We start from the raw sequence: 22832 nt of genomic DNA on the forward strand, positions 1-22832 counted from the left end.
TAACACGACCTGACAGGTGGGTACTTAGTAGCCCTCTGTGCTGCATGTTTCTGCTTCCTTAGTAACTCTCAGTTGCACCTACCCCTCTCCCCTGTGGGATCTGGGTGGGGCCCCCAGTAGTGGGCTGCAACCCTTTCTACTCGGGTCTAAATACTTGGTCTACCCGAGCTCTACACAGCAAACAAAACCTAGGCTTTTCATATGCACCACACATGTGAGTAGACATGAATATGCATGGCCTTGCAAAGCTGCGCCTTTGTCTCATTAGGGGCCCGGCCGGAGCCGCGGGGCCCCTCTCCGCAGCTGCTAGCCCCGAGGGGAGGTACGGGCCCGCACCCGAAGGCGGCAGAGCGGAGGCTGCAGCCGGCTGCCCCTTTAAGAGGCCCGCCTGGGGCTGTCAATCGCGGCGCTGCCTCCGCCCCTTCCTGCGAGCCGGAGCGCGGCTGGGCCATGGGCAGCCGGGACCCGCCGCAGCGCGAGCGGCAGCAGTAGCAGCGCCGGGAGGGCTCCGGCCGCGGCTCTGGGCTCTCCGGAGCCATGGGATAGCGCCGGCCCGGAGACAAGCCGCCGCCCTGCTGCCCTGCACGGCGGCTCGGAGCGCGCCTGCGGAGCGAGGGCGGCACAATAGCCGGGAGGAGGCGAGAGAGGCGCACGGAGCTGCGGGACTCTGCAAGCCCCGGCCCCTGCAGCGGAGCACGGCGGCACCCGGCCCGGGGCAGCAGGGGCTGGGTGCGCCATCGGTCCCGTCCTCCTCCCCCGGCCCCTGCTCCTTTGTCCAGCCCGTCGTCGGATGGCCGTGGCGCGAGCGCCGTTGTTCTCGGGCGGGCGCCGGGCCGGCCGGGGCTGAAGCTGGGGGTGGTGGTGCGAGGCGACGGGGACGAGAGACCTTCCCAGTGCCAGAAGCAGCTGCCTCTGCGCCCTCTCCTCCGGCGTGGATCGCGAAGGAGCCGCGTTTCGTGAGTTAACCCTTGTCTGTCTGTCTGCTGCTGTAGCTCCATGTGAGATTTGGCTGGCACACTCCGCCCCCGTTCCCTACCCTGGTCTATTCTCGGATGCAAAATGGTGGACCCAGTGGGGTTTGTGGAGGCTTGGAAAGCTCAGTTTGCAGACTCGGAGCCTCCCAAGATGGAGCTGAAATCGGTGGGAGATATCGAGCAGGAGCTGGAGCTGTGCAAAGCCTCCATCCGGAGGCTGGAGATGGAAGTCAACAAGGAGAGGTTCCGCATGATCTACCTTCAGACCCTCCTGGCCAAGGAGAAGAAGAGCTATGACCGGCAGAGGTGGGGATTTAAGCGAGTTTCCCATCTGCCTGAAGGGGCTGCGGAGCAGCAGAATCAAGACCCACATCACCAACCCGCTGAGCAAGGGGAGCTGGAAAAAAACAAGCCCCATCACGGAGAGGAGAGGTTCAAGCCAAGGATACCTTCTCTGCGGAAACTGTCCACCCAGAGTGACGGGTCAGACCTGTCGCTGCTGGACAGCCCCCACCACGGAGAAGGGGATCAGGACAGGTGCAAATACTACGGTGAAGAAAAGCCGAAAAGAGTTGTGGAGGACACGGAGAACCGCTGCGATACAGAGGGGTCCCCTTCCAAGCACAGGCCGGCTTCCACTCGCAGGCTGGCAGGATCCGCTGAGAAAGAGGGGTCTTTTGAGCCAACTGCGAAGGAGAGAGGGAACACTACCAGTGTGGCGGCACTGAGGTCCAATTTTGAGCGGATTAAAAAGATAAACTTGCATTCCTCTACAGATAGCAAGGATACTCCGGAGAAGCCCTTTTACGTGAACATGGAGTACCACCATGAGAAGGGGCTTGTGAAAGTCAATGATAAAGACGTTTCAGATAAGATAAGCTCCCTGGGTAGCCAAGCCATGCAGATGGAGCGCAAAAAGTCTTTGCATTCTCTTCCTCCGAACATGGTAGCCAGCTTTGCCACCTACAGGGGGAGATCCTCTGAGAGCACCTTCGCCTATGATGGCGAGTATGAGGATGCTGAACTGAACCCCAGGTTTCTGAAAGACAACCTGATAAATGCCAACGGGGGCAACCGAGCACCATGGCAACCAATGGATTTTCAGCCCTACCAAAGCATCTACGTTGGTGGGATGATGGGGGAAGGAGAAAGCAAAGGATCTGTCCTGCGAAATCAAAGCATGTGTGACCAGGAGAAGCATCTTACATGGCCCAGGAGATCTTATTCCCCCAGGAGTTTTGAGGACATTGGGGGAGGGTATACTCCTGACTGTAGCTCTAATGAGAACCTCACATCCAGCGAGGAGGACTTCTCTTCAGGTCAGTCCAGCCATGTTTCTCCCAGCCCTACTGCTTACCGCATGTATCGGGATAAAAGCCGTTCTCCATCCCAGAATTCGCAGCAATCCTTTGACAGCAGCAGCCCACCGACTCCTCAGTCTCAAAAGCGGCACAGGCCACAGCAGGTTGTTGTGTCTGAAGCTACAATTGTAGGAGTACGAAAAACAGGGCAGATCTGGCCAAATGATGGAGACTTACCATCTGGGAGAAGTCATCAGGACAGCTGTTTCCATGGAGATACAGGTACCTGTATTTTGTTTAAACAGGGCTTTGGTTGGCTAGTAATGTGGGGAGGGCAGGAGATACAACCTCACAGGCTTCCTAGGCAGATTGTGCAAGGGGAGGCCGCTTGGAGAGAGCCCTGCTGGTGTTGTGGGGGGGGGCCAGCGAGCAATGCCTCCAACGTCTGTAACCGTCTTGGAACCTAAGGTTTGATTCCCGGGAAAGCTGAGTCAGCGCTGCATCCTTCTGGAGAAGATGAATAAAGCGCTGTGCAATTTACCTTTTTGTGTTGTTTCAAGACTGTAAAGCATGGTCTTGATGTCTCCATGTGTATGTCATAGTTCCTCTGGGCCTTTTCTACAAGGAAATGGGTTTGACCAGTTTCTTTAGCCAAAATTCCCCTGTCCTCCAGCTGTTGTCATTAAGGGACTAACCTCCGCCCCATCAGTGGCTGTAGGCCAGTGATGCTCTAACCTGGCATCCCTACCAAGCCATTACATTAGTAAGACAAGGACTCCTTCCTCTGCTCTGCTTTTTTGCCCCCCTGCCCATAACTAACTGGGAGACTCCAACTCTACGCTCTCTCATGTCTTCCTCTTAATGACTATTGACCGGGTACGGTGTTGGTCCAGCCCTCAGGCTTGTATTGTCATACATGAGGCAAGAGCATGAATCGGAAGCCTTACATGTGGTAGTTTATTTAGCTCTGGCAGAGTCTAAATGGGGAAAGTATTTCTTGTTTTGGGAAGCATATTTGACGCCATTCCCATGTCTGTGTGTTCAAGGCTTAACGACTAGGTTTCAGAGTTGAGTCCGGATGAGGCAAAGTGAATGCTTGGATCAAACCGGCATAAGATTGTATGTGGGTATCTGACTCCTACTTGTATCGTGCAGTGCAGTGGTGAACAACATCTTCCATTAAGTCTCCTCACCTTCTGAGCATAAATGTTGTCTGAAGAGAAGAAGTCAGTGTGATCAAGTAGCATTGTATTGTTGTCTTTGAGCATGTGTGTAATCTTGATTATATTTTTCCCCCCCCAGCCTATATTTTAATAAGGGATTAACTTGGACATCTGCAAACAGGATTGAATTCCTGCGTTGATGATGTAGTCGAGGCCCTGAAGAGGTTCAAAGAGGGAGGCCCATCAAAGATGTTTTCGTTGTCTCAAGTTGCCCTAGTTCTCAGAGGGGTGATCTAAATGGATGGGGATCCCTGGTCTTCTCTCCCTATTGCTTTTTAAATGCAGTAGTGCTTTGGCTGAGCATTTGGCCTGGAGGGCTTTGGCAGATATTGTTTCAGTTCTCCTAAAGTCTGTCGCCATTGTTGTGCTAGTGAAAGGCTATTCAGTCTTAATGTCTGTTTACCATAAATGAAAGGTACTTGAGAGCTCCAGACCCTGGCACCAGGTCCTCGCAGTGACCTTGTCCTTATCAGATTTCTGTATAATATGTATTATTTTATGCCAGGATTTGGTCTTGTGTTTGTTCCTATGGGAAGCTGGAGAGATGCTGGGGGGAGGTTGGATCCAGTGCTGGTATAAACTGAGCTGCGGCCATCTGTCTCTGCTCTTTTTGTTTACTGATGCTCTTTAGATGGCTCCATAGCCTCCCGGCTGTTGCAGTTTTGCAGAAAGAAACAAAAGGGACAAGATAACAAAGGTGGATAAAACTCGTTCTTCAAGGCAAATTCATGCTGCTTCGTTGGTGTTCCAGAAGATCGGCAGTTTGGTTTTATTTTCAGTCATGTATTTTGCTTCGGTTGGCAGCATGTGGGCTGCTGCGTGAATGAAAGGGCCTTCCGGGATCTGAGAACTCCTCTGTAATGCCTGGTCCTTGAAGACAAGGCAGGATTTTGTTCCTGAGGGGGACCAGAGAATTGCAAACGAGGGCATCACATAACTGCTTCCAGGTCCAGGGGATAACATAAGGCAAGCTTAGCAGGACCCCAAATCAGATGGCAGTTCATTGCTGTCCTGTGCTATAGCTAGTGGCAACTTTTCTACTCGGCTGAGAAAGAGGCTTCTGTGTTGACAGCACAGCTATGCTGCTTGGTCGTTTCCACTGTCAGTAGGGATGCTTTGTGGGATTTTTTTTTTTCCTTGAGAAAGTCCATGTTTGATCCTAAACAAATTGACAAGAGTCCTTTCTTTATAAAGCAGATACAGACAAAGGGCAGGAGAGATCCCTGTGTGATTAGCCTGCTGGCTGCTCTTCCTCCCTCACATGTTCTGATGGGGCACATGTCTTTCATTTCCACATGTAACGAGAGCAGCCAGTCACTTCAGCCAGCATCCCCTGCCCTGTGGTTCAGACGCCAGTTCAGCCCGTCTTCCCTGAAGTTGCGCTTCAGTATGAGAGCACAAGTCTGAGATGCTAATCATCATCAAGACTGGGCAGAACCTGCTGCATCTAGGTAGATTTGGTTTCTTCAGAGATGCAGATTGCATGTGGTTGAATCTATCTCTTTTTTTGTTCGCAGTAACACTAGGCTGAGCCTGGCACAGTTTGGACAGGTGCTATGCAGGCTTCCGCTGTGGGTCTGCCAGTGCATCCTGATCTTAGCAAACACCTGCGACTTTCCCTGAGACCTTGGTTGAACAGAGACTGCCAATCATACTAAATCATCTGTTAGTTTTGTAGTGGATGGGGACTAGGATGAGATCACTGAACTCCCATTCACTATGGCACGAAGCCAAGGTTTGTACCTCTGTTTCCAGGGATGAAAGGTATCTAGACCGTGGAAAACTGGCTGGGGCTGGACTTGGGTTTTCTCTGGATGGCTGGATGAGGAGCTTGGGGGTGAACGTGTGGGTTTATAATGACTATATTTGTTAAAAAGAGTCAATAAAAAAGTTTGCATGCCAGAATGAAGTATGCAACACCTATGACTATTTCCTGTAATGGGAGAAAGTGAAAAGAGGTCTTAATCCTGTGATAAATTTTAGATGGTTTTAATGTGATTTATATGGAAAAGATGGTTTTTCCCCACCCACTATTAACTGTTTATTTCCCAAGAAACGTACTGTGGCTCTCCCTGAACATAACCAAGAGAAAAAAATGACATTATGCAGTAGAGGGGCCTTTCTATGACCTTGGTCAGTTTGGGGTAGGGGGGTTGTTTGGTTTTAAAATATACTTTCTGTTAGCTGATCACCAGGGATCCTGGGTTTTTTTGTTTTTAAAAAACCATAACATCTCTGAGATTTTTTTTTTAAACAAATTATAAATTCTCTAATTTAAAAAACAAAAATCCCCAAATCCATATTTTTCTGCAATTAAAATGAAACTCTATAGAAACATAAAAATTGGAAGCTTACCAGTGCCTCAATGAGAATTAAAACAAATTCTAAATACCTAATATATTTTGGCATTTGATTTGGTTGGGTTTTTTTTTTTAAATCATGGAAAACCAGAGCCTTGTCTGCTCACCAGGGCACGGGTCCAGCTGTGTCCGTCTTTTTTCCACCCCCCTTGCTTTGTGGTGCTGAGCAGCCCTGATTTCTGTGCTGATGTCCCTCACTCCTGACCCCCTGTCCTCCCAGCCCTGCTGGTGCGCCGCACCTCCAACCTGCAGCCCCCTGGTCCTGCCAGGGCCTGTCTTGGAGGCTGTGCCTTGCTTCTTTGCCCACTCCAGCCCCTCCTATACCGGGAACGGAGGAGAAGTCCGTGGGAGCCATGCCTTGGCAAGGGCAGGGTGCGCATCACCAGCTACCTTGGAGGACTGTGTGGGCTGCAGCATTATTCATTGCTGCCCCCTGCCACTTGCCAATGAAGCCATCTGCTTACAGACGTGGAGGGGGAAAAAAAACCCTGGTGTTTTACTTTGAGCTTGGCACACCCCCACACCAAGCCCAACACATGGCCAGAAGAGACAGCGTGTTAATTGGACCCAGCTTGCCCAGCATCTGTATAGATCCGGCACTTCAGTGGAGCTTTTTGGAGCTTTTACCTAATAGCTGATTGAATCAGCTGTTAGATGAAAGTGCCAAAAAGCCCTGCTGAAGTGCCCAACATCTACAGATGCTGTGGAGCTGGGTCTAGCTACCATTTTGCCCCTTCTGGTAAAGTGCCCATTTGTTTTGGGTTGTTTTTCTTCCACATTGGTCAGTGGTGCAATCAAAAACAAAAAAAAAATAGGGGTGGTGCAAGGTTTGGTTGACTGATGGGAATGGGGGTGAGCCTGGCTGCTGGGAGAAGCAGGGAGGGTGCTTGCTGTGTGCACACAGGCCCAGGGGTCAGGAAAGCCTATTAAAGTTGAGCCCAAGCCCCTGCGCTGGGTGTGAGGGGAGCAGGTGGAGTTCCTTGAACGAGGAAGGCCCATTGCTCTCCGCACCCACTGTGGAGCCATAAAGCGCCCCAGCCATGCCTGACACCTGTTGTGGTCTGGTGCCCCATGTCCTCCTCCCTCCAGGCCTTCCCACTGCTGCCTCTGTATATACCTGCCTGCAGGCCTGGGAGGAGGCAGAGGGCACAAAAGCCCGGATCCATACCAATCGCACTGACGTTGTGGCTCGTGCTTACATTTCCAGCTCTTTAGTATGTGTAAGACCCGCTGGTGCTGCTTGGAGGATGAGCGGACCTTATTCTTTAGTGTGAAGGCACAACTGCACATTTAATCCAACTCAGGGTTGGAGTTTGTTCTCACTAAGGGCAGAGTTTTTCTTCAGAGCTCCTTTCTGTAAGCATCCTTACGGTCGTAAGTGGCTTCTGCTAACACATGGGCCTTTAAAGAAGGGTCTTCTCAGGGTACTGCTGGTAGCACGCCCCAGAAGCTAGCAGGTGTTTTCAGTACCAAGTGGTGTCATTTGCATGCTGTGATCTCGGGCATGTTTCTCAGCCATGTTGTGCCTCAGTTTCCTCCCATTGTGGGTGGGTAGACTGGTCTTTTTGTGAGACTGTCTTGGGAAGTACTTTGCAATGCCCAGGCAGTGTACACAGTGACTCAGTAAGATGCTGTTGGTGCCTTCCCGTTTTAGAGACGGCATTTTGCACTGAACAGCAGAGGTGGGATTTACCCTGCTGCACTGTCCTTCCACTCCTGGGAGCAGGAGACCTCAAGCATAGGAAACTCCATTATGTGCAGCTCTCCTGCTGTTGTCTGCAGGGCTGCTGGCATGTCGCTGGCTCTCGCAGTCAGGAATGAATTTTAGATTTAGTCTGTGACATTTGGTTCTGGTTCATTTTACTATTATTTTTAGGCCTTTCTTTGTTATAACCCAGTCTCGCTTTTAATCTGTTTCAGTAACAGGGAGCAGATTTTTTTCAGGAGCACTAATGACAAGTACACTGTCTAAATGGCCCCCCTCAGTGCTTTCCAGAGATTATTTGTTTGCTCTTGAGATTTATCAAGCTGCCTATTATATCGCCCCCTCCCACCCCCTTCCTAGACTGAGCAAGTGGAGCTCCCTCTTCTTGCCCCACCAGCTCTACTGGAAAAGCAGAAGCTTTTTCTCGCGGCCTTGCCGACTGCTTTAGGAACTGGCTTTTCTCTTAGCAGCAGAATGCAGATACCAAGCTGTGGCCCTGCACAGAAACGGGAGATGAATATAGACCTTGGGGTTTTGTGCTTTTGTTCCTCCAATTTGACCAGGGCTGTAGGTTTTTATTTACAGGTGGGCCTAGTTGTTACAGAAAGCCCCTGCTCTTTGAGAAGCAGGCTTCAAACTGTTTATGTCAATGTGGTATTTGAGGGAAGGAAGTTCTAACTTTGAGGTGCTGGTGTCACCTCTCATAGGAGGCTCCTACTGTCTTGGGTGTAAAACCGTGATGGAGGCGAGGTGGGAGAACACGATCGACTTTTTTGTTCCATACTTGACCGCAGCCACAGACCTAAAAATAAAACATCTGAACAGTGAGAGGAGTTGCTGATGAGTGCATGTTTTTGGTGCTACTGGGGGAGGAACCTGTTTGACTGGCTGTTGTACCCCAGAGGAGATGGCTCGGAGGGTTTTCTCCCCTCTATAGTACCAAAAACATGCATTCATCCACCCATTCCGTTTGCACCTTTTTCCCTCTGACTAAAACCAGTGCTGCCAGCTCTTCCCTCTCCCCTTATTTTGAAGTGACAGTGCTTCAAAAAGTAATTTGCTCTGGCTTCACCTGCTTTTGTACCTCTGCAGAGACGTGTCCTGTGGGGACCTGGGACATGGCTTTTACCCTGGAGCCTCTGATGGTTTAGCAGCACTGGTGTATCTTGTGCAGCAGCTGCTGTGCTCTCTCCCCCAGCAGGGACAGAAGTGGGAATGTGTCCTGCAGTTTGACTGTTGCCCTTAAGGCCTTTCCCAATTCAGCGTGATTTCAAGAGACCAAATGTTTCGGGGTGTTCTGACTCTGGTCATCTGCTGCTTTGTGGGATTATTGGCTTGAGCACCTTTTCCAAGTGTTTTATCTAAATACTTGGTGGTTCAGATAGGTAAAATGCCAAGTGTTGAATTCAGAATAACCAGCTCCAGCTACTGAACACAGTAAGCTCTGGTGTGAGTTATGGCGGCAACAGAGCACTGCCAGGAAACTGTACCCAGGAACTTGGAGCAGTGCGCAAAGATAACGATGATAAATAGTAACCTGCCAACTAGGGAGGGGAGGAGCAACGTCCTTGCTTTTAGTATTAGCTAGGCACTTGGATGCAGAATAGATGAACAGATCAGGGGTGAAGATTTTAAAATTCTTGCTGCTTCCTTTGCAAAAGAGGCTTAAGCTGAACGTAATCAGGGCCACTTTACAAGAAGTACTGTGGGGGCCTTGAATGATTCAAGGGGAGGCCTGTGAGTTGCCATTGAGAGCGCAAGGGCTGCTAACAGCCTTCTGACAGCGGTGTGCATTGCAAGCCTACTAAAGACCTGCCCCTTCCCCATTCTTCAACCTGCTGGGGATAAACAGTCACAAAGCCTAGGCAAGGGAGGCCAGAACCTCCGCTCCAAGGAGGCTTGGAGGTCATCTCATAAAGGTTAATGAGGTGAGACTTGGCAAGCTGGATGTCTGTAGAGAATCACTCTGTTTCAGTTACCATGGGAGAGTGGCTGCCTATGGAAATCAGACTGTGGAGTAGAGTCCCAGATTGTCTGCAGCCTTTCCCACCCCCTAGAGAAATGAAGACCAGCAGGTTGTTTGACTTTCTCCTTTCAGTTTGCTCTACCAACCCAGATAAGCAAGAGAAGAACAATAAGGGCCTGAGTCTGCTCTTACCCCCATGGCATTTTACTGACTGCAGCAAGCAAATCCGACCCTTGCTGGGTGCAAGTGAGAGGAGAAACTTCCTTGGAGCCGAGTTCAGATTTTACTACAACCACTGTTGCAACTGGGGGCAGGGAAGGGGTTGTCTGACTAACTCCCAAGAAACCCAAGTGAATTAGCAGGGTGAGTGATGTGTGAATGAAGTCCTAAAGCAACTAATGAAGGTCTTGAGTTACAAGGCATGTTTTAGCCAGCTACCTACTTGGGAGGCGGATTATTCTTTTGCCCCATATTTTTAAATTGCGTATGTGGGGGGGAAGAGGTGTGGCTGTAAATTGTAAATAAATACTTGAACATCAAAGCCTATCTTGCTGTTGAGGCAAGTGCTTTATAGTCTGTAACTTCCTAAAATTTGTTTTGAATTACAGCATGTGTATTTTTAAACGGTAAAACTGTCATCTGGGCAGGGCTGATGCCGGGCACTGCAGTCACTGAATGTGTAAGTGGTTTGCAGAGCCTTTCTAGTTTCTCAAATAATAGTGTCTTCTCTCTCTTCCCCTCTCCCCATCTGTTGACTGTCTGTTGCTCAAACCTTTATTTAACCCACTTATGGCAACAAGATCAGAATCTCCTTTATCCAAGGAGAAACTGCCGAAAAGTAGCAGCTGGTGCTAGATTGCCTTGTGGCTGCATGGTTGCACAGTGACTGAATCCATGGTGACCATAGTGCTGGAATCGGCTCTCAACAGTAGTGTGTACAGACTGGAGCCATGTATACTGGTATTAGAGACTCTGCTGGGACTCTGTATCGGTTATTGAAAACAACATACAAAACCAGGTATTGTAATGGCCACCTCTCATTTTGTTTGCATCTGTCTCTATTCATCCCAATCCCTACTGCTTGGGATGAATTTTAAAAAAAAAATAAAGGGATATTTCTTCTGGTGCTGTCCAAAATCTTATAAAGTTTCTCTCTGCACAAGCTATCTACCACTCCAAGGTTAAATGTGGTAAAGAACCAGATCACCAGCAGATTGTCTTTTACCACCAGAAAATAGCAGCTATACCACTGTGTGTGGGCCAAATGACTGCATCTAACCTCAGGTAAGGAAACGATGAGAGGTGTTGGGTTTTTTTTTTTTTTTGGTTTTTTTTGTTTTTTGCGGGAATTAGTTGATAATTAACAGCCCTTGTGTTTGTACTCTCCAACCTTAGTGCTTTCCTCTCTTTTCTTTATCTCCACTTAAGGAGTTTGGGACCAGGAGCTTCAAAGACCTGGTTCTGTGGCCTGTAACTAGTTTCCCAAAGACGATATGACTATAGAACAGGTATCCAACTTTCTAGTCCTAGAACCAAATGTAGCTGCTTCTGTGAAGAGATGCAGCAGTCCTGATAATGGTACCAGCAGTTCTACGCAATGGCTTTAGGGCAGAAAGTCAGGTAAATGTACTTACTGATTGAGAGGCAACTGGGTGAGAGCACTGATTTTTGAGCTTGACAGGAAGGGGGACTTCTGATGCTAGAATGTAGACTTAAATTTAAAAAATTAGTCTAGTCCCCCAGTCATTTTCAAGTATGTATAGCAACAATTGTGCGCACAGTGAAAATGAATAAACAACTTTGCCCTGTAAATTCTTCCGAAGAATAATATGTGTAGCCACCCCCTGAGCATCGGGCTTCAAATGCTAGTCTTAGGTGCTGAAAAGTGAATGCGACTGATCTGTTGTTTGCACAGTATATATCTCCAACAATGCAGAGAGCGCCATGTCTCCTGCAGGTTGGAATTGCATGTTGTTCAGTGAGCTCACCCAGGAAAGTAGTAATGACCTGTCAGCATAGCTGGTTTCAGAGCTTCCTGTGCCCTAAGAAAGATTAGATTATGGTGCCTTGAATGAGCCAAGAGATGGAAGAGGGTTTTTTTGTTTGTTTTTGTTCCAGTGAAACACGTTACCTTCCAGTTGTCTCCGATCAGAGCCATCTTGCCATCTATTTCCCACCAACCTGGTTCTGTAACTAATTTGTAGGAACAGAAGGCGGGGTTGAAATTAGGGATGTAAAGTTACAAGAATGTAACGTGGTGGAAATTATGCACTATCTGAAGCTTCCTGTGCTATTTTTTTTCCTACCCTCCATTTTATGTCTCTCTATGCCCCCCATTTGGGTCCAACTAGTATAGACCTTTGGCCCAGGAGTTCCTTTTCTACCATTGTGTTTTGCTTGACTTCTTGCTCAGTGTTTCTCTGTGATCACTTTGAGTATATCACTTAGTATACCAGATAATGTAAAGATTGATTTCAGTTCATAATCTAGCAGAATCTGGCAGTGTCATATTGTTGCCATGTTTCAGGGATTGAATTTGGATGAGGGTATGCTGATTGTGATAGTTGCTTGTATGGATTTGTGAATTAATCAGTAAGAGAGCATCCTATTGTTAACAGTTATTGCCGCTCTCTCATCTGAGCCACTGGTGTCTCAATGCTGAGTTGTGGTGATAAAAGGTGTTTTAAAGGAGGGATGTGCATGCAGCCTGCATGACTCCAGGATGACTGTGGTCATTGAAAGCGGGGAGCAGTGCATCTTAAGATAATTGCTTTTTAAGGTTGCAAAGAGCTGATGAGGTACAGAGAAGAAAAATCAGTTTGTGGCTGATGGAATCATATTCTTCTGCCCTGGGACATGTGTTGCTGAGGAACAGAGAAACATCGCTAGAAAGATCAAAGTGGAGCTGTCCCCAAAGGTTTCTACTGTGGAGTGAATTATTTTGGTTTTCCTGCAAAGGGACAGAGAAGAGCTAATTTTTCCCAGGCGGGTGGTTGGCAGAAAAAAAGGCTGTTAACATCACAGCTCAATAAATATTCCAGTCAGTCACCTAATATAATTGCCCAGTACAAAAGGGCATGGGGAAGAAGGGAGTGTCTAGCAGGGCAGGGGTGAATACTGCTCTTTCTCTGTTGATGAGTATAGTTTTCTAAAAGTCTTGATGGACTGCATGAGAAGGAATTGCATTTCAGCCAATATGCTGTATAGCCTTGGGACTGAAAAAAGCCTGTGCATTTCCCTGAAGTATATGCATATCCAAACTTGGTGTAAACAGTATTGGTTATGTAGCTCTGTCAGTACTCTGGTATTAGCACTCCCTAAACTAACAGGGAACTTTCATTTTCAAGGCTTCTTATTGAAGCCCTTTGACAGCTGCTTCTGCTTCATTATTTCTGGGGCAGTTAAAGGGAGTACAATTGATTACATGGTGACCAGTTACCGTTTGTATACAGAGAGGTATACAGTTAGCTGTGTTAGTTAGAAGTCAGGCAGAAGGCAGGGCAGGGTGACTGACACCTTTTGTCTGTAAATAGACATCTGGATCTGGCTGTCCCAGGGCTTGACAGTGGTTCAGATTGGTGTGGCACAGACCTTTCTGAGCTACATCACTGCTCCTTTGTAGGAGAGGAGCAGTAGCTTGGCCAGCTTTGTCCTGGGGGGAAAAGCACAATACTCCTATGGACCATGTAGCCATGGGAGGGCAGGGTAACAGGAAGGGAGCATTAGCACATTTGTATTCTGCATACTTCACAGGTACTTAAAGTAGGATAGTGGACTGTACCTCCTGTAGGATCCCAGAACAAAAGGCTTTCTCCCAAGAGAAACAAAACCACTGTTCTGGGATCCTACAAGGGTACCAGTCCATTGTCCTGCTCTAAGTACCTGTGACATATGCAAGATGAAATGTGCCAGGACAATGCTGTGTAGTCTGTAAGTTAATAATGGCCATTCGGGTTAATTGCCAGTCCATCCAGGGACAGGCCTGTGGGGCTGTGTGCTCTCCCTGCCTCCTGTGTAAAGGTCTGTGCCATCCCTCTCTGATCCAAGTCAAAATAGGATAACTACAAATCAGGAGCGAGTGTCTCAAATGAGGTCTCTTTACAGTTTTGAAGAACATCTTATTCAGAAAGGCATTAGCTTTTGTATGCCATTGCCTAGTTCCTCAATATATTATGAATGGACTGGCAGGGAACAGGGAGACTAGAAAGGAACAAAGTCATCTTAAATATATGAAGGGTAGGGAAGAAAAGGTTAGGGGGAGGGGGCACTTCTGAGAGAGGCAAAGGTGTGTGCTGAAGAGATCAGAAGGAATAAACTAAGCGGTTAACGTCTGTGGGACATAAGAGCCCAGGTAATGGGGAATGAATGCAGAACTAACACTACTTGGCCTGTGTTCAGTTTTGTTTTTTAAAGTGGTGGTGTTTAAGGATGGCTACTCTGAGATCAAGGATGGAGCGGGCAGTGCTCTGCCACTGGCTTTTGTGTCTGTCTGGAATCGATGTCGGATCTGTGTCCATTCACTTTTCTGCTCTGTCCAGAGTAGACGGCAGAAAGGCGCTGTAAGCAGGCGATGGCATATATGCCCTTAGTAGAGGAACAGGTGAAGCGTGCAGGATACCTGTGCTTCGCTCTGTCCAGTGAGCCAAGGCAGGACTGATGACACTGCAGTGTACTGCTCTTCCTGAGACGAGCTTCCCTGGCAGACCTGAACCTCTGTTCCCAGTGCTGCCTTGGCAGGCTGGCTGCACTCCTTGATTTGACATGTTAGCAGTGAGCTGGCAATTGCAATGTTGAGCCCATCTACACAATATGGGGCTCCTGTCAATTTAGTGTTCAGATGGCAGCTGGGCCCTACTTCCTGCGCAGTCGGGAGCTCTGCTGCCTCATCGGTTTTGGTAGCAGTGTGTTCCAGGGAAGCCTTGTGCTTTTCCCCACTCCCCAGTAGAGGCTCTGAGCATGGGTTTCTAAGTCTGGGATCTCTTGCTATAGACCACCTACTGCTCAGAGTCCAGAGATGAGCAAGGACCAGAATCCCCCAAATGCTGTAGTTTTAGGTGTGTGTTCTGCTTCAGTGCCTGGCGAATACAGTGCTCCAGTCCATCTGGGTAGCTGGCATCGACTTCCCAGCTCCATTCAACATGCTGAGAGATGACAGTGATTTTATAGGAAGGTCCAGGAATCAGACTTCTGGCCTGTCTCTAATCTAATCTAATCTGCATCTAGCACGTTTTGTTAAAGGAGTTAATCGATACTCCACATGGGAGACTCAGAACTGCGGGAGCATGTGCTTTGCTATTGCTTATCCTTGGCCCTTATCAGAAACCTAAAGCTAAGGCTATTGGGGTGAAAACTCCCCAGGGTTTCTCTTTATTAAGTGTATTTGCTAAGGCTGTGTGACAACACAGGTATGAACGGTGTAAATATTACCTCAGCATAGTGGGAGTAGTCATGGTCTAGGAATTATGCGAGAGGCAAGGATTGTTCTTGGCTGCTATCTTTTATTGGACCAACTGCATAGTCAGGATAGTTAGACAAGCTTTCGAATGCAAAGCATTATTCTTCAGGTCTATTAGTCTTCTCACAATGGTTTTCCTGAAGGTAGTGTCACATGCAAGCATTTGATGCTGAAGGCTCCTAATCCTCTGGCAGGTATCTATTGCCTAGCTATAGACTGAGATGAGGTCATGTACAATAAAGGTGTCAGGAGGCCAGGTTACCACACAGTTATAAACAGGAGTAGGGACAACACTGAAAAGCAGTAATACAGATGGGGACACTAACCTTGTCCCTGTAACCAGGCTAAACGATTGGATGGTCCAGACCTTCACACAAGGACAGGGATAAGTCCTGCTAATGCACAACTTTGGAACATGTACATAATGGGGCCATAGGCTAGCTGGGCTGCCTCTAGGTCTTTGACTATACTGTAAATGCAGATCCCAGAGTTACACCCCCCCCCCCACTACATCTACATTCATATACTCCTGGGGAATGTGTTCGAGTCCTCCTGAATTTGGAGTTGTAGTGAGAAATGTCACAGGGCACGTGCTTGAGGTTGTAACAAAGACATTTTGGAAACCCAGTCCCTGCTGGAGTTGGACAGGACTTTCTAGTGCCTCTAAAAGCAAATAAGGAGAGAGCTTTTTAAGTGAAACAACCACCAGAGTTATGCTATTGTGGCCAGGCAGGATCCTGTCTATCTCTTTAAAATACATTTGAACGGGGTGGGTGGGGGGGTGATACCAAACAGTGGCTGAGGAAAATAAGCTTATGTAATTTGGATTCCCAGCTCGGGGTGTGGGTTGAATAGGGTTTGAAGTTGGCAGCCCTTTTCACACTGCTAAAGGGAGGGGGGTTTCAGCCACACTGTAGCTAAGGGAGACTGGCTGTCACTTGGGTCCAGGGCTGGGCAAGGTGGATCCTATGAGACGAGAGGCTGCTTTGGAGCATTTGGGGGAGATGATGCCAAGGCTTTCTGTTAACATGATTGCACCGGCTGATGGTCACTCCAGGTCACATCAGTGGGTTTAGATAAGGTGATCAGGGAGCTGGAATGGAGGACGGAAGTGCAGCCATTTCATTAGGCTCTGGCCTGAGTCCCGGAGCAAGAACTGTTGGTTTCTATATTCCTCACCTGAAGCAGCAATCTGGGACATCCAGGTTGAAGTCTGAGCTTCTCTCTTCCCATCTAGGTCTGTTTAAGAGCTCTCCTCGATGTGCTAGTTTGTAGCTACAGTAGTTTAAAATGGGAGAGAATTCATATAACCCAGTTTCAGAAGCGGGGCTGCAGTCCTTTCCAGAGCTGCGCACTGGGCAGACTTGTTTAAAACCTGGTTCTGATTTAAAGTTTCTCTGCTCCTTTGAGAACTATGTTGCCTGCACACGTGCATGTGCTCTTGCTTTCTGGATGGGTACTATGGAAACACTAGTCCAGTTTGGAAAGCATTTTTGCCTGTGACTTATTTAATAGTTTTCAGCACCTCTCTCTCTCTCAAATATTTTAAGAAGCAGACTAGAAAAGTTCATCTGCTGTAAATGTAGTGTTTTACATGCAGTTTCTGGAACTTGGTTTTGTAGTTGACTTAATCCTTGGGGATGTGATATTTTAATGGGGTCAAACACATTTTACAAGGGTAGATTTCTTACATAAGCAGAGGCATGTCTGTATTTCAAGTTTATATTATGTTACCTTGGGACATCTTAAAACAAGGCCCTGTTCATGCCTTAATTTACCTCATTGTAGGGCAATATTCTTGAACCATATTATCAAAGGGTATGATCTTATCTGTTTTGGAGGCTGACCCAGTTAAGCAGACCTTGACCAGCCCAACTTCTATGCACGTTTGAGTCCTGATCTATAAATAACTTTTGTAAAGTCTGACCTACTCGGGCAAAACTAAACCATGGTATAATGTGGTCAAGGCACTGCTAAGTATTAAGCACAGTTTAAATGTAATAATACTGAAATGGAACCTAAATCGTTCCAGATTTATGGGGTTTCTAGCCAGAGTAGAAACCCCATTTCCACTTTTAGTGCCTTTCAAGTCTTGGTGCCCCTGGTTCTTGTCTGCTATTTTGCTGTATTATCTGTTGTGCAAACGCATTCTGTATATGTTGGGAGAGGTGAGCACAAAAGAGCCCAACTGCATGGTTGTGAAGAGAGTCTGGGGTGGAAATTTGAGATGTTAATGTAAATGTGTCGGCCTGTTCCCTATGTAGTTATACATCAATGCATTTTTCTCAAAGGTGCGTGTTTTAGAAGGTTGTTTTTTACTTAGCTGACTGCTGCTTTAATGACACATGGACAGTTTGGGATTAAAATGTTTCCTTTTTTTCCATACTATGTATGAACACTTTCAAGGTCAGCTGTGATAGTGATTGGATTTTAAAAGCATACGAGTGGGCTTCCTCTTCCCTTCTCCCCCCCATCCCACAATGAGTTGTAATGCTAAAACACACTGTCATATATAGTCAGTATACACAGATGAGGGGGGGAAAAAAAAGGTTTAAAATGTATTTTCTCCCCAGCTTCGGCAACTTCCTTTCTAAAAGAGCCTCTAGGCTGGGGGGGGGTGTTTTTTATATACATCATTTTTCCAAGTGCTTTAGAGAAGAGGTCGTTATTGTTATTTTCATTTACAGATGGGGAAACAGTCACGGAGACTTGCCTTGGCTCCCCCCAGTTGGTTGATTTCTGAATTGCCCTCAGGTCTCCTGCACTCCAGATTATTGCACTTTCCATGGGCTAGATGGCCTCCCAGCAACAAAAGGATTCATCTTGTGTATGGCTGTGTAACACATGGCTATGTGTTTCTGCATAATTTATAATGCCAGCATACCATTTTGACATGCAGACATGGTCAAAAATGATGCTCATTGGCTTTTGCTATCTGTCTGACTTGTTATGCACAGGCGGTGGCTTGTGCAGGTCCGTTGTGGAGACTGGCGCTGACACTGCTGCTGCCCCTTGCTGATGCCCACTCTGCTGGTTTTGTACAATATATATATATAAAATAAATGAAATTTTGAGGCATGCTTCTTTCTCTTCTCTTGCAAACCCCCCCCCTTGCACAATGGCAGAGCTGCTTCTGGAGACAAGCCCTAATTCTCGGAGGTGTGAGCTTGTGCCTTAACTCTGCCCTGATTCCATGCATTTTTCTCCTGTTTCTCTGTCCCCTCTATTACCTATTCCTTCTTTCTCTGCCTCCCCACTAAATAATTAGAAACAACAGTGCAGGATTGCCTGGCATTTGCTACCTGTCACCTTTGTTGCTCTGCTTCAGTGTTGGGCCGTTCCCCCTCCCCATGCTATCAGCCTGAGCTAGACTGTACGTTCTGAAACAAGGTCTGCCACTGCTGCTGCATTGGTATAGCACCCAGTATTGCTGCACTGAGGGGACTTCTGGGTCCTACTGGAATCCCAGTAATAATGTAGGTGTTTGAGCTGGGCTTTTTGGATCTTAACTGGTTAATCTTGATGATTGCCAGCAGCTTTGGAATTGCAGAAAGAGATTTGGGCTGGTATCTGGGAGCATCCTTTCCCTACTTGGATCCTGGGTTACAGGGGCTCGGTGGTGCAGGTAGAAATGGCTTTTTGTCACTAATTGCTTGGCTCTTACAGACAATTAAATAGAATCCATCCTGTATCATTCTGTCTAGAGTCAGCAACCAGCTTCAAAGGGAAAACAAGTTTCCATCAGCCAGAGGCCTTAACCAGGTGATGATCTTGCAGCCTGTGTGATAGGCTCTCCTCCCAGCTGCCCATTACTTATGTTATTATTTTATATTGCGTCAGCAAGAAGTTGGGTGTGTATGGTCAAGAGAGGTTGAGAGGGAGGATGTGTTTATCCCTTTCCTCTAAGAATAGGAAACCCCCTGGCTTTTACCCGAAGCGTAAGTCAATAAACCATCTGGACTGAGGCTGGTGTGGATGCCAGGTCAGCACCTCTTTCCCAGGAGACTGGATCACCTTGAGATTCTGATTAGGTAGGTTTTTCTGGGATAACTGACACTGGGCATCTTCCTGCCTGGGCAAGCTGGGGGGGGGGGTAAGAGTTGCATTATTTTTATCATCTGATGTAATTACTGTAACCAGAGCTCATCTGCAGTGGTCTGTCTCTGATAAAACATCCATGTGCAGTACTTTTTTTTTCTTCCCCCTAAGCATTTTTTCAGTCAGTATTGCTATATTTTTTTTTTTCTTCTCCTGGTTTGCCATGAAATACAGAATTTTACTTTTTCTGACCCCAAAATGCGAATAAGTCTTTGTTGCAGCATGAGTCCTGATAAATTAGGGTTAGTCTGAGGAGTGGGGGACCAAAGGCAGTCAGCAAGAGCAGCCGTAAGAGCCTGGAAACCCTCCTGCTGTTGTACCTGTCCTTTTTAAAACATCCTGGTATCTTCTGTATCTTGGTCTGCCTCACTTAGGCCCTCAGCATGACTTGAGCAAGATAAACAGTTCCCTTTTGCCGATGCAGGGAAGGCAGACATCTGGGAGCTCTTGTGCTTGCTTCTGTTGTGTTCCTACTTTAGCAGTAGCCAGGTGCTGGATTCCTGGCTTTTAATTTGTCCTTCGCTTTTTACTCCCTTTCTGCTTCATAAGCATGGAAAGCATTGCCCCACCCTGTTGACTCATTGTGCCCAGAACACTCCCTCTGTTCCTGAAATAGGAATAATAATTGGAGGCAGTTTAATCCGTGCAAAAAGAAAGATATGGGTTGCTTTTTCTCCCCCCTCCCCTCCCCTTTTTAAATAGATGGGAGGGGTGGGAGCTCTGCTAGGCTTGAGAATCCTGTTTTTCATGTGCTGTCTGCCACAGGCTTATTCCCTTATCTGGTATTCCCTTAAAGGGCTTTTGCAACAAATACAGCTGTTGTAGAAATAAACTAGTATGCAGAGTAATCCTTTTAACAGGTTTATTCTTACACTGCATCAGGTGTTTAAGGGGATTTCACCCTATGACTTAGTGTTTCCTTGGAGAAGTTTCCATGTGGAACCTGGGGTGCTCCGGTCCTCTCTGCTCACATTTCTGCACACGTAGGAAAAATGCTTCCTCAAAAGCTGCCTGGCTGTGCTCCCAGCAGAGGCAGGAGGTCGGTTAGTTTGATAGGAGGAGAAGCAAAGCTCTTTAGGGTGAACACCAGGCTCGTGGTTGCATGTGGGGCCTGCTGATGAGACCTTGAGATCTTATTTTCTCTGCAAGGACTAAAGAGGCTGGTGCTTCTTATGAGTATGTAAGTTTGGCCTTGTGCCTCCTCTCCTTTCCTCCTGTTATTCAGGCTGCTGTTCTCTTGTGGCTCACAGAAGAGATGTCTGTGGTACTTGACATAACTGTACTCCTTATTTTGCCTTGGGATCAAAGAACTGAGTGAAGATAAATAAATGTTTGTTATTAATAAGTTCCCAGCTTAAAAAAAAATATACAAAGTGACACACTTTTTCCTGTTGCCCGAGGTAAACAGGAGTCTGCCTCTTCCCGTCAGCAGGCAGTACAGACCTGTTGTAATGTCTTAGTTTTGAGGTCTTGCAAACAAGTGCATCCTGCCTGAGGCTGGGGCTAGCAATGAAATGGTCAGCATCTTGGCAGGAGGGAATGGTGCAACCTTGAGCACAGCCGGCTGGAATGTAGCAGGTCCCTGATACGCGAGTTGGGTGGGCCAGTCTTTTGCAAGAAGCAGCCTCACAGAAAGGGGTGTCTCCAGGGGAATGAGTCTCTCCTCCCTCTTTTTAACCAAAGGGTTTAAAAAAAAAAAGCTGTAAATGCACTGAGCTGTGTGGGATTTCTGGGAAGTGTTGTTGTCCCCTTATGAAGAAGATTCTTTATGTGATGGTGACTAATGTTAAAGAAGTTGAAGTTCAGTTGACACAGAATTGATTGTATTTGCTGTTGTAAAGCCAATCTTAGTCCATCTGGAAAAAAAAAATTTCCATACAGGAAGGGAAAGAGATTTACTTATGAAAGTTCAGTTCTTTTAGGGTCTTCCCAATTGCACATTAATAACACACGTGTGTGTATATAGCATTGTTAAAGTCCGTGCATGTCTGTTGTATCTTCCACCCTAGCATCTCCAAGTGCTTTAGGAACTCTAATGAATGAAGTCACAGAGATGTCCCCTGAAAGCAGGTAATATTATTCACATTTTGCAGATAAGGAAACCAAGGCTTGGAGAACTTGGGTGAGTCTTCAAGATCTCAGTCTTGTAGACCTGGGGTTAGAAGCAGGTTCTTCTTGTTCCGTAAGCAAAAGGCCATACATATTTCCTTCCCTGTCTTGGGGAGAACGTAGCTTTAAACACAGTCTGGCCCCCTCTGCTTTTTGGCCAAATGGCATCTAATCAAAACGAATCTCATTGTAAATTTAGGCAGCTCTGATCTGGCAAAGTAGTTGCATCTGTTCATGTCTGTTCAGTTTTTAACCTCACAGTTAGTGGCATGCACGTCTGTGGTGGCTTACGTGGGTGGTGGCCAGTGAATAGACATTTCTTGGTTACTGATGGATGAGAATCCTTGAGCAGTGAATTACATATAGAAATCTCAGCCCCTTGCCACCAGCCTTAAAGTTTGCAGCATTAGGGACCATCTTGTACAGTAAGTATATTTGTACAGCTCCTGGCACAGTGAGGCTTGATACTGATGTAGATTTTTATACACCTGTTGTAGTAAGGACAAAAATCAAGAAAACATCATTATTACTGTTTGAAGTGTTTAGGCAAGGAAGTGATATTTATACTCTGTAACAGAAGTTTGGTGGCAGAGAAGTCTAGTCTGTTTCCCCCTTTGAGTTTCCCCCTTTGAGTTTGCTTAAGAAATCAAACCAGTCTCCAGTTGGCAACAATAAAGGACACACAAATTAAACAAATTCCAGTTTTCCTGTGCTGCAGGATTGATTTCCAGACTAACTGGCTTTTCTTATTTACATTTCTCTAAAGGCTGCTGTTCATATTGTCCTCACTGCTTTAAAAAGGTGCATTTATAGCTAAGGCCAGTTGCATTTCAGACTCGGTGCTGGTGAAATTCTCCCTGCCAAAACAACCCCCCGCTAAATTTAGGAGCCTTTCAGGTCAAGCTCGTTAATATTTTACTCGGTGACTGCTCAGTCATTCAAAGAAGGCAACTGCGCTGTGACAGCAGGTTTGGAATGAAGTCCGGAGACCTTTTAATAACTACAGAGCAGCAATTTTTTTCCCTCAGGTTTCTGGTTAGGAGAATGCCGGGTTCTCTTTGGCCTGTTTCATTCCCTCTAGCATCTGACCATCCCCATCTCTCTCTCCTGCCAAGCCTTTCACTTCCTTTGCACTGTTAAGCAACCTTCACATTTTTTCAGCTCTGAATCAACCGCTCCTCAAACCATCCACCTGAGGGTGTATTGCTTGCCTACAGTGCAGTAGGGTTAAAAAGCCATCGACACACTGAGCTGCGTGGCATCTGTGTGCAGAGACCCCTTCTTTGAGCTGGGTGAAGAAGCTTTTATGTACTGTTGACTAACATTATGGGTCTGTGCTAGGTGCTGTATGAATATGGAGCATAAAAACACCCTGTTCAAGAGAAGCTTTAGCCTAAGTAGTGAGGGTACATGCGGTTCTTCTGATGTTGACCAGTGGGTTCCACTTGTTCTCTTGCACACGGTTTTTGGGATGCCATCGTAGAGCCTGCAAGGCTGTCGACTAGCACAGATTGCAGTGCTGCCTCTTCTGGGTGGAGACTTCACCAGCACAGGACTCCCTTCTTGCTCAGGATGTTGTAATGTGCCATGCAGCTGTTCTTAGCAAAGCTGCTGGTGACATTCAGCTGCCTTCTAACACTA

General features: G+C 47.1%; 1 protein-coding gene across 1 annotated transcript in view; it reads left to right on the plus strand.

Annotated features, from left to right (window-relative positions):
* Nucleotides 1-424: 424 nt before the first annotated feature.
* The window catches only part of BCR (BCR activator of RhoGEF and GTPase), a 132481-nt gene continuing 110073 nt past the window's right edge, over nucleotides 425-22832 (plus strand). Inside the window, exon 1 of the mRNA XM_090062162.1 lies at nucleotides 425-2557. Coding sequence (XP_089918288.1) covers nucleotides 1060-2557 — 1498 coding nt within the window. The 5' untranslated portion in view covers nucleotides 425-1059. The remainder of the gene's footprint in view (nucleotides 2558-22832) is intronic.

Source organism: Crocodylus siamensis, chromosome 9 (genome assembly GCF_052110815.1).
Source record: "Crocodylus siamensis isolate JL-2025a chromosome 9, ASM5211081v1, whole genome shotgun sequence".
In the NCBI taxonomy this organism is placed as follows: domain Eukaryota; kingdom Metazoa; phylum Chordata; order Crocodylia; family Crocodylidae; genus Crocodylus; species Crocodylus siamensis.